This window comes from Protomyctophum parallelum (genome assembly GCF_964188405.1).
Source record: "Protomyctophum parallelum genome assembly, chromosome: 4".
Lineage (NCBI taxonomy): Eukaryota > Metazoa > Chordata > Actinopteri > Myctophiformes > Myctophidae > Protomyctophum > Protomyctophum parallelum.
The window spans coordinates 38,013,338-38,031,835 of NC_139700.1; the positions used below are offsets into that span (position 1 = coordinate 38,013,338).

General features: G+C 42.4%; 1 protein-coding gene across 3 annotated transcripts in view; it reads right to left on the reverse strand.

Moving 5' to 3' along the window:
* The window catches only part of ppip5k1b (diphosphoinositol pentakisphosphate kinase 1b), a 76,227-nt gene that overhangs the window by 32,213 nt on the left and 25,516 nt on the right, over positions 1 to 18,498 (reverse strand). The window contains exons 8-20 of one of the 3 annotated variants that reach the window (XM_083762930.1): positions 17,855 to 18,016; positions 17,149 to 17,270; positions 16,663 to 16,764; positions 16,214 to 16,300; positions 15,631 to 15,706; positions 14,463 to 14,572; positions 12,796 to 12,819; positions 10,276 to 10,361; positions 8,770 to 8,895; positions 6,908 to 6,946; positions 3,867 to 3,988; positions 477 to 659; positions 194 to 335 (exon numbers count right to left, since the gene is read on the reverse strand). In XM_083762930.1, the coding sequence (XP_083619056.1) occupies positions 194 to 335; positions 477 to 659; positions 3,867 to 3,988; positions 6,908 to 6,946; positions 8,770 to 8,895; positions 10,276 to 10,361; positions 12,796 to 12,819; positions 14,463 to 14,572; positions 15,631 to 15,706; positions 16,214 to 16,300; positions 16,663 to 16,764; positions 17,149 to 17,270; positions 17,855 to 18,016 (1,381 nt within the window). The remainder of the gene's footprint in view (positions 1 to 193; positions 336 to 476; positions 660 to 3,866; positions 3,989 to 6,907; positions 6,947 to 8,769; positions 8,896 to 10,275; positions 10,362 to 12,795; positions 12,820 to 14,462; positions 14,573 to 15,630; positions 15,707 to 16,213; positions 16,301 to 16,662; positions 16,765 to 17,148; positions 17,271 to 17,854; positions 18,017 to 18,498) is intronic. The other 2 variants (XM_083762931.1, XM_083762932.1) reach the window with 2 other exon arrangements.

Below are 18,498 nucleotides of genomic sequence, written 5' to 3' on the forward strand. Positions count from 1 at the left end.
GGGACAGATGCTTTATTGCACTCGCCCCGAAAATAATCTGTGATGTTTCGAGCACAAAGCTCTTCTTCAGACTGACAAGTCTGAGGAGCAGAGCATCGGGGATGTGCATGTCGTTTCCACCATGATGAAAAGGCCCCCTTTTCCTCACGCTAGGTCACATGCTGTGCAATATAACATGGTGGTCCTACAGTACCTGCAGACTTGGGGTCCTCCAGTCTCTTGCGTATCTGAGAGGTGAGAGACTGGATCAGGGTGTAGACCTTGTCACAGGTCTTGACTGGGTTCTCAATTACTTTCATGGAGTTGACCAGAGATGGGCTGCTGGTCGGGGCCAACTGAAACCACAAGCACACAGAAGTCACCATTACATCACGTCCTGTACGCTTGCGTGCATATACACCATCTTTTCCATTTGAATTCCCAGACTCTCTCCAGTCAGAAGCACCACAACAACATTGGGACATACTGTACATTACCTTCCGGTAGTCCTCCTGGGTGAAGTCCTGGGGTTTCTGCATGATATCATGCAGTCTGGTTTTGACTTTCTGCTGACAGTCGGTCAGAGAGTCACTGTCGCTGTCTAGAAGGCCATTCATGTTGGCACTCTTTACCATCTGAACCAGGATGGGAGTCAACTCACCTTCCAGAGCCAGGAGGCCCTGAGGAGAAACACATGGTTAAGATTACGTCTTAATAGAATATGGTATGTATGGGAAGTTGAAGGAGAATTCCATACTAAAAGGCTTTCTTACCTTTCTTTGTAGTTGTCCCCACCAAAGAGGTCCAGGTGTTATTTTGTGCAAAAGCTCCTTATTGGCTATTTCCCCTACCATAAGCCCTAAACTAATTGCATTGAATGGGAATTGAATGGGGCTATAGGGTGCTAATTCGGTTATTTCCATCGCTCAATTCTTTATTTTTTTTTGTATATATCCTCTCTTCATAATGTAAATAATATCCCAAGCGGCGAAATAAGCAAATTAGCACAACACCCCATAGCCCCATTCAATTCCCATTCAATTCAATGCAATTCATTGAGGGCTTATGGTAGGGGAAATAGCCAATAAGGAGTTTTTGCACAAAAAACACCTGGACCTCTTTGGTGGGGATGTAACGACTAGAAAGAAAGGTAAGAAAGGTAAAAAAGCCTTCTAGCATGGATTTCTCCTTTTAGTGGAGGATATTAATGACACGATCGTTCACTTTATGGTACAAGCACCAAATTTGGTACACAAGTGCTTCAGAACCTACTCTCTCAGAAAAGTACGTTGTCCACTTGAAAAAACTAAATGGCCACCATTTTTCAAGATGGCCGCCAAATGAAAAGGGCCTTTTGTGGCGGTTCTGGACAACCGTGGGTCCGACCGACTCGAGACCGGGCGCTGCACTCCCTGTGGGTGTGTGGAACGTGTGTGTCAAATTTGAAGTCGGTGGGGCGAACGGTTCTCGGGTTATGTGGATTACAGATGTAAAGACACACACAGACTTGAATATATGTCAATGGGCAATGCCCATTGGGGTTTTTTTTTAGATGATGGGTAAGAAGAGAGAGATGTGATGTCAGGTGGTGTGGGCTAAGAAGTGGTCAGGGCTATATGAGATGTACAGTAAGTGCAAAGAGAGATGGTGAGGGAGGGAGAAAATTATTTGTACCAATTGACCAGACAGTAGACAGTAGTGTAACAGGTTAAGGTGAGTATAGAGATGGAAATGTTCTAGCAAGGGAAGCCAATGTATTGAGAATATGGGACATATTATGTATGTGTCAGGAGTTATTTGTGACAGAAGGCTACCAGTGAGAGGGAAGATGTATACGATGGTAGTGAGACCAGCCATGCCGTACGGTTGGAAACGGTGGCACTGATGAAAAGGAGGCACAGCTGGAGGTGGCAGAATTAAGGATGCTATGGTTCTCATTAGGAGTGAAAAGGAAGGACATTATCAGAAATGACTGAATTAGAGGATCAGCCCAGGTTAGAAGGTTTGGGGATGAAGCAAGAGAGGTGAGGTTGAGATGGTTTAGACATGTGAAAAGGAGGGATGAGGGTACATTGGGAGAAGGATGCTGAAGATGTAGCTGCCAGGTAAGAGGATGGCCAAAGACGAGGTTTAAGGATGCTGTGAGAGATGACATGAAGGTGGCAGGTCACAGAGGAAGATGCAGAAAACAAAACCAAATGGGGTCCATGTGTGGTCCAGCCCTATGGAATGTAAAATTGTGCTAATGAAAAGTATTTAAAATATATAGTTTTGATGCTCATCCTAGATCCTACTACTATAGGGGATGCAAAGCAATATGTCCGTTTATCCGTCCGACTTCTCCTACCAAATCACTCAGTTAGCACACATCTCTCTATGCACAAAAAATGATGCATGCCACAGAAATCCATCTGCACTACATTGCATCCATGTCATATTTACTGTACAAATATTGCTTTTGTATGACATACTGTTATTGCACAACATTTCACTGACGCAAATTACATTACAATTTCCACATTAACCGACCCCTCCCCTTTTCCCTGCACGTGCACACACACACACACACACACACACACACACACACACACACACACACACACACACACACACACACACACACACACACACACACACACACACACACACACACACACACACACACACACACACACACACACACACGGTACTGTACAGTACACTATAGTATGTTACAGTACAGTATGGTAAAGTACAGTACGGTACAGTAACGTGCGGTACGGCATGGTACAGTATGATACCATAAAGTATGGTACAGTACAGTATGATGCCGTACAGTACAGTACGGCACGGCACGGTACAGTACAGTACAGTACGGTACAGTATGGTACCATGCAGTACGGTACAGTACAGTACGGTACAGTATGGTACAATATGATACCATACAGTAAGGTACAGTATGGTACAGTACAGTACAGTACGGTACAGTATGATACCATACAGTAAGGTACAGTACGGTACAGTATGGTACAGTACGGTACAGTATGGTACCATGCAGTACGGTACAGTACGGTACGGTACAGTACGGTACGGTACGGTACTGTACTGTACTGTACTGTACTGTACTGTACTGTACTGTACTGTACTGTACTGTACTGTACTGTACTGTACTGTACAGTATGGTACAGTATGATGCCCTACAGTGCCGTACAGTATTATACAGTAGTATGGTATAGTACATCACAAAGGTATAGCCAAATATATGCTGAAATGCAAAACCAGTCTAATTTTGGTGGCCATCTTGAAATATCACCGCCATATTGGATTTTTGGATGGCTCGGTTTAAAAAGTTAAAGAGTTGACCAAAGGAATGTTCACGGCAAATGTCACGCTTGTATCACCAAGCGAACAACCGTTCCAATGATCTGCTAATTGCACAAATTCTGTGTGTGTGTACGTCTGTAATCCACCTAACTCGAGAACCGTTCGCCCCACCGACTTCAAATTCGACACACACGTTCCACACACCCACAGGGAGTGCAGTGCCCGGTCTCGAGTCGGTCGGACCCACGGTTGTCCAGAACCGCCACAAATGGCCTTTTTCATTTGGCGGCCATCTTGAAAAATGGTGTCCATTTAGTTTTTTCAAGTGGACAACGTACTTTTCTGAGAGAGTAGGTTCCGAAGCACTCGTGTGCCAATTTTGGTGCTTGTACCATAAAGTGAACGATTCTCATGAAATATTGACTTAATATCCTCCACTATTTAAATGACTATGAAAAACACATTACAGGCTACGTTATTGGTATGAAAACACCTTGAGGAAAGAGATTGGTAAGAGATTCATAATAGGGCTGTGTAGTGTATGACCACACACACACCAGACGTCTTGTGTCATCTTGTGTTACCTTAGCAAAAGCAGCAGCAGTCATCTGCACTCTGCCCTCGTCCGAGGCATAGATCTTCAGATCATGTCTATAGGTGCTGTGGAGGCGTAGGAGACCACAGCCTGGGAATCCTGCATAGTCACCTATACAGCACAGCAGAGGGACACAGGACCAACGTTAAGACACAATGGGGCAGTACAGCAACATCATCTCCTCACTGGGAAGAAAGTATGTCAGGGAAGACTGAACCCACATAAGATTCTGATTCTGATTCTAGAAGTGGCACAAAGTCACTTTCAATTCCAAGCGTGTTTTCTTCCAAATTGAGTGTTTCTTGGTCTGTTAAAATTGCTTTGTTTTAACGCATATTAATCTAATTTGGTCAGTTTTATGAGCAGGCTGAATTGAAAGTGAGGTAATGCATTTGTTATTGGGTTAAATCACACATAATGTAAGAGCCCAGCAGCCCTAGTCTCAGAGAAAGTGAAATGTATTCTAATGTGTCAATCAAGGTTACCGGTATAATAGTTTTGGATTTTTCATTTTTGTTTAGTTTTAAGTTTGTTTTGAATATTCTTTTTCTAATTCAGTTAATTGTAGTGCTTTTTAGTGCTAGTTTTTATTTTTTAGAAAATTCTAATAGTTTTAGTTAGTTTAGTGTGTTTTTTATACTTTGGATTATTTATCAGGTGCAAGATTGAAAAGGTAAGTATTGTGTAATACAAACTTAAAGATAGCATTTTAAAATGTATTCAGTTATATATGAACCTCCAACTGTTATAAATAAACTAAAACTAAGATAATTTGGCTATAACTTCAGTTAGTTTTATAAACACACAATACAGTTTTAGTTAGTTATCTTTTTTAATTCTAGTTTTTATTTAGGTCAGTTAACAAAAATGTTTTTTAGATTTTAGTTTTTGTTATTTTTAGTTAACTATAATAACCTTGGTGTATTCAGTCAGTTATGCTCTGGACATCAATCTGTCTGTCATATGTCTATCAATGGTATGTACTGTATATCTCTATCTGTATAACAATACTATATATCTTATAGGTAGGTAGACTGTTGCTATAATATTGGATTATCATGCTTTGACATCGAGACAAGCAGTCTCCATTCCCAGACAAGCATGAGTAAGTTTGCCACACAACATTACTCTTCTCAAACAGAATGCACTGGAAAACAACAGCTATAAAATTAGTGTGATGGTCGCTGTTAGCTCAGATTCAGACAGTCACGCTATACTGTAGCTCCTTCGAGTAGGTGGCCAAAATACATTTAACTTATTTGCTGCATGTACAGCAATGTCAGCACTCAGAGAATACAGTCTGTTGCATTTCAGTCCCTAGTTCACAGCACTGTTATAGTACACTATGGCTTTGAACCTTGCTTGTACTACCAGCTGCTAACTTGTTGGTTATAGGCCTTGACATACTGTACTGTAGACTCTACATTGCAGAGTGACCAACCTGTAACTGGTTCAAGCTGGGTGGCTGATACTACAGTACATGTATCTACAGCATAGTGGCCGCCAACTCCAGAATGCCAATGCGCCCTTGAGCAAAGCACTGGACGCCAAAAATGCTTCAGGGGTGCGAATGCACTGCAGCTGACCTCTCTGATGAAATGTGTTACTGTGTGTAAGCTTATGCAGAACGACACCGTGTTTGTACCATTTTACTCTTTATGAAAAAATTCTAATCTCCTTTGCCTGTCATTCACAATTGTAGTACATAATAAAAATACATGTACTGTACATAACTGGTTCTAACCCTTGTACGTTGGTGAACTGGATTTATTATTATGTGTATATGTTATACCGCTCAGCTCAGCCCGTGTGTAAATTGTAAATCTAAGAGTCTCTGAATGAGAACACCTCAAGACATACAACCCACTGCAACGTGATATAGAGACCACTGTGTGCAGTGCGCGGGCCCCAACATGACAATACAGTTAGACAACGAGAGGAGAGTTAGCTAGCAGATGGAAAGCTGAATGGAGGATGAAGGAAGCGAAGGTCGGGGTGTGAGGACATCCAAGGAACCTATAAGGAAGGGTCAGGAATGTCGCTGTGAGGCATCGGAGTTTACATCACAAGTGAGTCAAAACGAGAGACACACAGTCTATCATCTATTCCCATAACTGTAAATACGACACATATATTTATGTTTCAAAATCTACAAATACTTGCTAAAGTGTACTGTATGGTGAAAATATATTTTAGAGGGACCAAATATATTTTCCTCCCATAAACATTCTATATGAAATGTATTTCATATAAGTGTGCATGGCCATGTAGTTTGGTACATTTTGAAACTTCGGAAATATATGTTATTTCTGTATGGGATAGTTATCTGGGATTAATTTGATTTTATGTTATGCTTTTTTAAGCCAAGGAGTGGGCCTCTACAACAAGCTTTATGTTATGTCAAACGAAGCTTTGGTCAGGAATGACGCCACATCAAAATAACGTCAAGGAACCAATGTACACACAGTACATTGTTCTAAACCCCTAAACTGTCAAGAAATGCATTTGGAAAATACGTGAAACAATAATCGGTATACATGTTTAACAGAACGCCATTAGCTGGACTAATCACGTGGAAGACTAAGTCGTGATCAATTTCAACCCTTGATCACAATGCTAGCTGTATAGAGCGTCGCAGTCCCGCCCCCTCGAGAGACCTGGAAAAGAAATCCCCGTTCAATTTCCTCATAGACTTTTCAGAAAGTATTTATTTAAAGACGTTTACGCCACGGACAAAGCCAACTCTTGTCGTGACAAATCATGACAAACAAAATATTGTGTGTGTTGTCATGATTTGTCACGACAAGAGTTGGCTGCGTACGACGCTTAAAAAGGTCTTTAAATAAATACTTTTGAAATGTGAAAAATGCATAGGGATTCATTTCCTGGGCCTGGCGTCGTCATGAAAGCGGGCGGGACTGCGACACTCTATACAGAGCTCCCATGGGCTCTCCTGTACCGCACAGTGACCTGCTGTCCCTTCCTGCTTCAAAAGATTCCTTGGTTTGACCCAGTAAGTCCTTCTCTTACCCATAGGAGACTCACAGCCCAGGTTGCGCCGGTTAGCTGCTATAGCAGTTTACACAGAGCAACAACAACAACAGGTAAGAAGAGAAGAGCAGAGTTAATAGAACAAAACCGTTGCTGGAGAGAAGATCTGTCCTTTTTTTTTCAAAGGAAGAAGAAGTAAGTAGGAGTAGAAGATATTCAGAAAATGCACATCCAGTTGTTTTAAATTGTTTTGTTTGCATGTCATGCACTAAAAAAAATGAAGCATAAAGCATTGCTCTAGAAGTTTATCTTTTAAGCGATACATAGTAGTGATAGTTCATACATCTGACTGATGCACTCTCTGCCTTAGGCTGTGACTAGAGATGTCCTGATACTGTATCAGTATCGGTATCGGCCCTTATTTGACATATCGGGTCATATCGGTATCGGGCCGGCGAATATGCCAGTCTAACCACCGATCTGACACAGGGGTAAGGGGTTGACAGTTGACACTATGGCAGGTAAATAAAATGTTGGGGCATGTGGAGTTTGCTTTCGAGTTGCCCAAAGTGCACATATGAGTGAGGAGACATCCCTAGTTGTGACCAGGCTTTTCTCTTCGCAGATTAGTAAGGCTGGGACCGAAGCTAGTGACTGAGTCTGTCGCCACAACACATTCACCCGAACGTCCTCTCAGGCTATGGCATCACATCACAACTGCCAGCGCTAAAGAGGGAAATGTGCATCAGCTGCCTCTATAATCCTCCCATCTGACATCAGTGATCAATCTGATACAATAGCCTAGTTAAATTATAAGATCATTAGAAACAGTGCATTGTTTGTGCCTGTAAGAGTGCATTAATACATCCACAACAGAGCTTTAGATGTGAAAGAGTCATGACAGTACGTTCAGGGTTTTAGCTTGACACAAGCTGTTAAAATATGGCTGTGTCATTTCTTCTTCATTTGTCTGTGTGTGGAGTTGACATTACTCCCTGAACCCATTTAGACCTGGAATCAATATTCCCTTTTTTTTAAGATTAGTTTTTGGCTTTTGTGCCTTTATTGATAGTTACAGTGAAGACGGACAGGAAAGAGGGAGGGAGAGAGGGGGAGACATGCAGCAAAGGTTGTCATGAACGGGACTCGAACGCGCTGTCAAACAGACCGTAGCCAATGATATGTTTTTAAACGAGAGTAAAGGCCTATATCGAGGAAGATGATCATCACGTTTGGTCTGGACCACTGTATCAAAATACATTCTGAGCATTCTAACCACAGAGATAAAACAATAGTGTAGTCTAATTTCACAGGATGGTTGGGAGTTTGACATACGCAAATGAGCACACGCGCACACAAAAGAGGGACTATTCAAACTATAGTATCAAATTTGAAACACCCTTGCTCTGCTCTGCCCTCCTCCCCCTCATCAAGCAGAGCTGTTCCGTCAACACCACGTGACTCCTGTTGAAAATGAATGGCGAGCTGCTCTGCCCCTCTCTCCCCCCAGGACACAGACACAGAACCTGTTTCAATAGTGTGAGCGGTGACTTAAACATACATGACTGGTAATGTTTGTAGTAAACAGGTGGTTGCAGACCTCCACCCTCTGCCCCACATTCAGTACATTCAGTCAACATGTGTTTATACTACATTTAAATGATTGGCTGTAATGTTACTGATGACAAAGGTGTGTGTGTGTGCGCACATGTATAGATGCATGTGTGTGTGTGTGTGTGTGTGTGTGTGTGTGTGTGTGCGCGCACATGTATAGACGTGTCTGTGTGTGTGTGTGTATACGTACGTACGTACGTGTGTGTCAGCATGTGTGTACTGTATACATAAACATGTTTGCCGGTGTACAGCATGTTTTCTGTGTGTGTGTGTGTGTGTGGTGATACCTTGTCCTCCAGGGTACATGCATCGGAAGGCTCTCCCCAGCTCCTCTGCCTGAACCCTGCCTGCTGGTGTCAGCTCTCCACCCCACTTCAACACCAGCAGCAGAGAAGGCCCCTCCCTCTGACTGTCTGCACACAGGCAGGCACGCACACACACACACACACACACACACACACACACACACACACACACACACACACACACACACACACACACACACACACACACACACACACACACACACACACACACACACACACACACACCTATCAAATCTACTGTTCTTTTATAGAACAGTAGGCTGACAGGAATTGGGAGAGAGTGTGATGGGGAGTGACACGCAGCAAATGTGTCAGGATCAGGACTCGACGTCCGCAGCGCGCTGTCAGGCTACACTGTAGTGGCCTAGGTGGCCGGACCGCTGCCTCGGCTAAACTAATTGGTCAAATACTGAACCAATCCTGTATTACGACTTTTGATTAATAGGGGCGTGCGTCTTTTTTCATTCAGTCTTTCCATGGTTTCAGCTCCACCTCAGCAATCCCTCTCCCAGGGGTCTATAGTGCCACGGTTCCCAAAGTGGGGTACGAATAGCCAGGGGGGTCCGCATATTACATAGTGTGATAAGTGAGAATACCATAATCACAGTAATCCTTAATCATATTCCATCACTCAAGGGCTTTTGGATAGAAATGAAACAGTCACTTTCAGTTAAAAGTAATGCAGAGGCTGAGTGTCTGTGACTGTGACTATTTCAACACTTGGACAACAGTGGGCTGGACTAACTGCTGATCAGTATTTTCTAATACGTCCTTCCTACACAATACTTTCAATTAGGCCGTCATTAACACCCTGAGCGGCATAAACGCAGTTCTCCACCCAGCGCTCAGGACGGAGATTAATAAAAGGACAGAGAAGTATTGATATCAAGACCGATCGCATCGCTCCACAGGCTGGGAACGTGGGCAACATGGTGCGTCGCTAAATGTGCTCCATTGCTGTAAATCACTGGGCGCTCTGATTTATTGGTCCTAAATACCCCGGGCGATTAACGTGTTTAATCTGATCCCATTCCATGGCTTTAGTGTAGTGCAAGTTTCATGGCAATCCATCCAGTAGTGTTTGAGAGATCTTGTTTGAGATCAAAGTGTTTGAGCGGATCTCTCTCTCGCTTAAGGACCTTTAATTTAAGGACCTTTAAGACTAAATAAAAGAGAAAGAAGGCAATGTAATGAAAATATGACCATTACTGCATCAAAACTATAATACTTTAAACACTGATCAAACATTGGTCAAATTGTCAAATACGAAAGAGGCAACATAATTATTTGAATCTACAAGATCCAGTCAAAATAAATGTAATGCCTCAACTCTGTCAGGGTGGGTGGGGGGGGTCCACAGTTCAAATATGATTATTTTGGAGAGCCTGGTTGTGAACCCTTGCCCTACAATACGTGTACTGTTGTGTGTGCGCGCACGTGTGTGTGTGTGTGTGTGTGTGTGTGTACCTTCCTCTTCACTGGAGGCTTTCAGTTGTACGTTGGGACGGTAGATCATCTGGACCTTCCTGTTGATGCCTGAGAAGTGACCGTACCTGCACCGTGCACACACCAGACATGTATCATCGTTGTCTTCTAACAATTAATCAAACTTCTGTTCCATTCTGTGTCCATGACAATATGCAGAATGGAACTAGATATATTACACACACAGGTTTCACACAAAGAAGTGCAGGATAACAGTTGTTTGTCTAGGAGTCATTCAGTTACAGTATGTTAACTAACAAGTGTTCACAAAGTATGCTTTCTGTGTGTTTGTGTGTGTACTGTATGTGACTGTGTGTGTGTGTGACTGTGTGTGTGTGTGTGTGTGTGTGTGTGTGTGTGTGTGTGTGTGTGTGTGTGTGTGTGTGACTGTGTGTGTGTGTGTGTGTGACTGTGTGTGTGTGTGTCTGTGTGTGTGTGTGTGTGTGTGTGTGTGTGTGTGTGTGTGTGTGTGTGTGTGTGTGTGTGTGTGTGTGTGTGTGTGACTGTGTGTCTGTGTGTGTCTGTGTGCGTGCGTGCGTTAATGCCCATTGTTCAAGAGCTTGCCCTTTACTTTGTAGGTTACGACATCAACGGTATGTCACAAAGTGCACACACACAGCGCACGCACACACACAACACTCTAAGAACCTTTTGAGAGCCCTATGGTAATTATTTGTCACATGCCTCCGTTTAATGACCAAATAGCATTCTGTAATAGAACAGATATCTGTTTATGACCCTACAGCTGGGACACGGAAGGTCTGAACACGAGTCAAATATAAAGCCTCTTCCCCGCTTCCCTTCCATCTTCAAAGTGTATCCTAATATGAATCAAAATCATCTAAGTAAGTATATAGCTTGCTGCTAAGCCAAAACGGAAATTAAATAAATGTTAAGATACTTTAAATTATATTTTTGTGAACGGAAATGCCAGCTTCTTTACTCTGATTTCAGGAGGTGTAGTTCCAGACTCTATATAGCATTCGGAGATTGTGTAATAGTAGTCTAGCTACGTGACATGTAGTATTAGGAAAAGTGTTGGTTTAATACCATTTTACAAAAAGATTATTAATTAAATGGTTTTATTTATTTTTTCCCCCCAAAACAGTATTGAAAACAATAAAAAGAATAAGTGAAAAAACACAATCTCCTCACATAAGAATATCAGTCACCAGAACCAAGAACGGGTGTTTTCGATGAATCTAACATGGTTAAAATGGAGTTTAAGTTACAATGTGTTTGTATAGGATGGAGGGCGGAGTGTGAGAAAACACCAAAAATAAGGATGTCCAGTATAGCATTTACTGCTGGAACCTCCATACCTCTGTTTCTGTGCTTATTGAGTGGATTCAGACTTGTGAATGACACTGGTGTTGACAAAAAATTACATACAATTACATATTGAGGGAATTGGACATTCCCCTGTGCTAGTTAGAAGGCAACAACACTCTAGTCGGTAGACTAGTGTCTCTAGTCTAGGTTATAGCCAGAATGATGGTCAATCCTAACTTCTTTATATTTCTTCCGTAGTCTATTGCAGGGTTTCTCAACCCGTGGGTCACGACCCCTCGGGGGGGGCGGTCGCCAAATTATTTTGGGGGGTCCCCAAATTATTAACAAAAAAAAAATCTACTGAAAAGTTGGCTGTAAAGTGGAAATGAAGAGTTTACATATAGTACATGCATACACCTTCCCTAATGATTATATCTGGTTTCATTTATTTATGGTGTATTGTCTCCATTATTAAGGTTATTGTAGCGGTACATTTATATTGGGGGTCAGGAGGGGGTGGGGCAGGGGTCCCGAGACATTGCCAAAGCATTTCCGGGGGTCCCCGGCCAAAAACGTTGAGAACCCCTGATCTATTGGTTCTTACAGTAACAGGTGGAGGGAACGGAATACAACAACAGAGGGAGGTAAGGTGAGAAAGAGTCAGTTACTGAGTGGTAAGAATAACATGCAGAGTAATCATGGCTATAAAGTGGCAAAAACAGCCACGCACACGCACGCAGTAGAGACATAAGTCGTGTAGTCATTTTCCCCTGTGTGTACAGCTAGGTCAATGACTACTGTTGTTAATGGGACTAATACACTGTGTACTAAACAGTAGGAACACTTTACTAACATTGACTTCCTTTGTTGCAAGTCTAATTAGTGTCTCAACTGACTTAAAAATAAGCATTAAGCCTATTTTAGGTATGCATGTAGGTACATGATTAAATACATAGTAAACGTTATAAAGTACCTCCCTCATGACTGAACGCTTCTCACCTGGTCTTTTTGTTTCATAGTGGTCTAGTGGCTATTGAGGCTGCTCGGTAAAGGGAAAACATTCCCAAGTCTGAACCCTAGTCTTTGAATCCTGTCAGTGTCCTTGAGCAAGACACTGTGACCTCAATCCTGCTCACTCATACGTCACAAGTGAGTGAAAGGTTCCTAATGTCTGGTACAGAGTGTAACCGCATTATTTATATACACAGACCGACTGAGTCACTGACTCACTGAGTGTCATTTACACTGGACTCCCTTAAGAGAGAGAGAGAGAGAGAGAGAGAGAGAGAGAGAGAGAGAGAGAGAGAGAGAGAGAGAGAGAGAGAGAGAGAGAGAGAGAGAGAGAGGAGAGAGAGAGAGAGAGAGAGAGAGAGAGAGAGAGAGAGAGATGGATGAAGGTAGAAGGGAGAGAGAGAGAGAGATAAGTAAGAGATGGATGAAGGTAGAAGGGAAAGTTAGTGTGAGTGGAGCCAAAAGAGACGTGTGAGGGACCAGACAACAAACGAAGGAGAGAGAGAGAGAGAGAGAGAGAGAGAGAGAGAGAGATGGATGAAGGTAGAAGGGAGAGAGAGAGAGATAAGTAAGAGATGGATGAAGGTAGAAGAGAAAGTTAGTGTGAGTGGAGCCAAAAGAGACGTGTGAGGGACCAGACAACAAACGAAGGAGAGAGAGAGAGAGAGAGAGAGAGAGAGAGAGAGAGAGAGAGAGAGAGAGAGAGAGAGAGAGAGAGAGAGAGAAAGAGAGAGAGAGAGAGAGAGAGAGAGAGAGAGAGAGAGAGAGAGAGAGAGAGAGAGAGAAAGTCAGAGGAGGAAAGGAGGTGTGATGGAGAGAAACGTATGGAGGAATGGAGAGGAAGAAATAGGAAAAGAGGGACAGAGAAAACAGAAAAGAAAACAGACAGTTAGACTCCGGAGAAAAGCAGCGTTTTAAGTGTGTTGTGTGTGTGTGTGTGTGTGTGTGTGTGTGTGTGTGTGTGTGTGTGTGTGTGTGTGTGTTTGCATGCGTGGTACCCTAACAAGTTTACTCCTCATTGTCTGCACCATGACCACACTCCAGTTACAGAAACACTGTCACATATTCTTAATGGCTGCTATGTAAGGGAATGTACATTGCTAGGCACGACAGAATTGTTGACCTTTTAGCTAAGGACATAAGTTCATAAGTTTATATGTTCATCATCTGCCAAAATATATAAGCACTCACGTGTTTCAACTGCCATGTTCATGCACAATAATGAAAATTATGCCTTCAGATGTCACAGCTAATACACCAGATATTGTTGTTGTTGATGAGGACAGTAGAGAAGTGACCATTTTGGAAGTGGCATGTACATTTGACCACAGTCTGGAAGAGGCATTCCTTACCAAGATGCTTAAGTACCAGTTTCTTAAGGATGCTATTATACAGCTTGGCAACAAATGTAAACTACTTGTGTTCATATTTGGAAGCCTCGGTAATGTCCATAAATCAGTCGTGAGGGGCCTGCAGATTGCAGGCATGCCCAAGCCGAGAGATAAGGCATCAGCAAAATTCTATTCAGTGTCTGCAATAATTGGCAGTCGCCATATATGGAGAAGGCGATGCTTTCTGTACCTGTGATCTGTATCCTGAAGCACACAGATCTGTATCCTGAAGCACACAGATCTGTATCCTGAAGCACACAGATCTGTATCCTGAAGCACACAGATCTGTATCCTGAAGCGTTTTCCAAGTTTGCGCATATTGCACAAACTTTTTGTTTGTTTGTGTTCAAGAATTTCTTGTAAAATGTGAATGCAAATAAAGATGTTAAATGTGTGTGTGTGTGTGTGTGTGTGTGTGTGTGTGTGTGTGTGTGTGTGTGTGTGTGTGTACACATGAATCATTGTGTGTATAATAGTGCATGTGTGCAGTCTTACATCTCCAAGACAGTCTTGAGTTGTTCCAGTTTAGATTTCTTCTCCTCAATCTCACAGTCGTTGTGTTGACCCAGCTCCACCAATAACAGACGGGCAATGTCCAGCACTTCCTGAAACAAACAGAGTTACCATGCAACTGCATGAGCAGAATAATTACACTGTATTTGTCCATCTGTGTTCATCTACTTGCAACATCTCACTACTCTCATGGCAGCACTAACTGGCACTAGTATGTTATTAGTATATTTACGGCTGATAGCGGTTCATGGTACCATAATTTGAATGTTGAAGGACCACACTGTCATATTTAGTCCATTTTGTCTATGACTCACGGTATACATGTTAGAATACTGAGGAAGCCGTTACATTCCATTCAGCTCACTATGATTAACTTGCAGAGATATGAAACTTGCTTGATAGGTACACTCAATGTCAGTGAGGATATTTAAATTAGCGTTGCATTTTAACACATTTTAGACTGTGGGTTGGTTTGAAAACTATTCATGAACAAAATACAGATGTCAATTACATTGACTCAATTATTGAGGAACATTTGGATAAAATGTTCAAATGTTTGTCTATAGGAGAAAATTGTCAAACATCGTCAAAAATAGCAGCTCTGGGGCGCCCACTGGCCTAGCGGTATAGGCACATGCCACATATACTGTAGGCTCTGGCCTGACAGCGCGTCGTGTGTTCGAGTCCCGTTCATGACGACCTTTGCTGCATGTCTACCTTTCTTCCTCTTTCCTGTCCTTCTTCACTGTAACTATCAATAAAGGCACAAAAGCCAAAAACAAATCTTTAAAAATAATAAAATAAAAAGATAGCAGCTCTACAAGCTCACAACGCATCACACCAGCTATGTTTGCTATTCATCATACGACAAAGTACAGTATTATATGTAAAGTGGTTAAGCTGTCTGACAAGTTGAGTCTATGTCTGCTGCACAGTCTCAGTCTGTGATCCTGTGTCAAGTCTTGTATGGATCTCTTACTTGGTAATAAACTATCTCCGATCCTAGACTGCAGCTATTTAAGGTCAAAATGGAAGATAATCAAAATCCCTTTACTATACAGTGTGAACAGATACAGTCTATGATCACTTAGATTCGGAAGTGAAGATGAAACTGAAAAACACAGACTGAGAGAAACGGACAAAAACAGACCTGCAGTTGTTTCGGTTTTTTGAGCTTTAGCTTTCCTGACTTGTAGCCTCCACACCTCTCAAACAACTCAAAGAATCTGGAGACACACACACACACACACACACACACACACACACACACACACACACACACACACACACAAACACACACACACACACACACACACACACACAGACACATGACAGAGACACAACAGCGTTAAGAATTCAAAAGGACAGATCTAAAGACCTAAAGGTTCATTAACCCATTTAGGCCTGACCTCGAAATTAAAAAAAAAATCTTCTAAATCCTCGTTTTCTGAAATAAATATTTTCAGAATTTTTCAAAAATAGCAGACCTACAAGCTCGTAGCGCGCCACTCGGTGGCTAAACTTATTGGGCTAAGATGGTTGAGGAGGGAAAATCCTCTGTAAAAACCTCCTTGAAACCACCCGTTATGCTGAGATGAAAGATCCATCAAAAACGAGATGGTAGCAAGACAGAAGATCAATACATCAATAACAATGAACAACAGCTAAACACAAAAAAAATAAAAAAAATAAAGTATACATTCGTAACAAGTGTAACAAGGGATTGGACATACAAAGGATGTCTGACTTCCATTTTCATCTTCTGCTTGGGTGTGCGGTCACCATGACGCATGACAGCGATGACACAACGCAGCTCCATCCTGAAACAGGGGCATAACATAATGTAACGCAACGCAGCACAGCGTAACATAACATAATGTAACGTAACATACCACAGCGTAACACCCCGCAAGGTAACCTAACGTAACACAATTTAACACGCACAATCTGACAGACCGGATTTACCAGGTTTCAGGGATTCGTTCTTGGTCCCTCCTTTTCTCTCCCAGGACACTAAATCTCTTGGCTCTGTCATCTCTGCGCACAATGTATGTTATCACTGCTATGTCGATGCCACTCAACTGTACCCCGTTACTTATTACAATGCGGTATTATGCCAACTTAAACTAGCCTCAGTACATTGATTCCTGATGGAAAGGTGTGGGAACTTGTGGGTACTTACATGGTTCCTGAGGTTGTGGGGACAATGGGGATATCTTCAGCCTCCATGGGGATGGACCAGGGGATATGGAACTGAGGAGCCAGTTCTCTCATCACCATGTTCCTGGTAGGAGAGTAAAGAACATACTCACAATCCTTTAACTAGAACAGTCAAAAAGGAATGCTACCCAGTTTGGATTAGTCTGGGAGGCGTAAAAAAAAAAAGGTTAAATTCCCAGCATTAGTGCCTCTGGCTTGACCAGGGAGCGAGGGATCATAACATTTCCGTTGCTTGGGGCAACTGTTTAGAAGGGAGAGGATTTTGGAACAATAGTGTGCATGTCTTTACTCTCTTCTGATGAAACTCCTCATTGTCCGGTGAAAAGAAGCAGCTGGTGACTGTGTATCAGAGGAGGCGTGTAGTTAAGTGTAGATAAAAGAAATCCATAAATTAGAAAAGACTAGCAGATCTACAAGCTACAAGTATGAAGAAACTCATAACACCCACCCTAGTACTTTGGCACAGTCGTCATAGTATTTCATGGAGTTTTTGACAAAGGAGAAGCCATTGACGTCACAGACGTACGAGTGTCCATTAGCTCTGAGAAGGTCAAAGCCGCACACCGTTTGCTGCAGGAGGACGAGAAGTGTTAATCAATGCTTCATGAAAAGAATGAAAGGATTCATTAAAGGACCACTTCACCACTTTTCAACCTATCTTCATATAATAGGTCCTCACTAATAATCATGATAAAATGGCACGATTTTTTTCTACTCAGTCTGTGTCTCATAGGAGGGCTGTGGGCCGTTTAGAAACTCTCTTCCAGTGATATCATCATTAGGCAGATTATTTTTTAAACAAGATTTTTGTACTAAAATGTTTCGATTTTCTTTATCGTGAGAACAATGGCTTCCATTTTCGCATTGCAACTTTTCAGGACTAGAAAGCCTGCAGTTTTTATTAGCTTGTATTCCCCATCGATGATGTCACTGGAAGACGGTTTCTGAACTGCCCACAGCCCTCCTATGAGACACAGACAGAGTATAATTTGTTTTTGCAATTATTTCATGATTATTAGTGAGGACCTATTATATGAAGATAGGTTGAAAAGTGGTGAAGTGGTCCTTTAATAGTGGAGTCGTTTTCAATACGACTTTTCCTGGCTGTACTTTTGATCTGTTCAAAAGGTGCATGAATCATTTGTCAAAGTTACCTTAAACGCCAGGCAGACCTTGCGAGCGACCAGTTTCTCCATGGCTGTGAGCATGACGGGGTAGCGGATCTCCTTCCCCTCGCTGTCCCGCTCCACCTTCCCGTCCAGAGCCGGGGACTTCCGTGCCTCAGCGTGGGCATAATCTGGACCCACCGTGTACACCTGGAGCCCGACACCAACCACCAGACACACGCATTATTTAATAGAGGCCCCGCAATGCACCCCTCAAAATTGGGGGAGATCGGATTAGTTGCTGCATTTCTTTTGCAAAAAAACGGGCACCACCCTGAAGTAAATCGTAGCTGATCAGTATGGAATATGAAAAATATGACTGATACATGTTGACTGAGTGACTCCAAAGATAATGTTTATCGTTTTTGGAGACTTGGTCAATTTCGAGTAGTAGCAGTATGTTGTGAAGAAAACGAAACGAAAACCTTGTCAGGTGTAAATGGTATTGGCCTCTATGGGGAGTTGCATCAGCCAAGGAGTCTGTACGACCTACGATTCAAGATATGTCAAATGTGAAGCGGCCCGGTTATTCCTTGGCCTACTAGGAGTGCGTGTTAAAATTGCACACCAATCTATTCTGTGATGTGTTGGGGATTTACAGACACATACAGTAGACAAACAGACAGACTGAA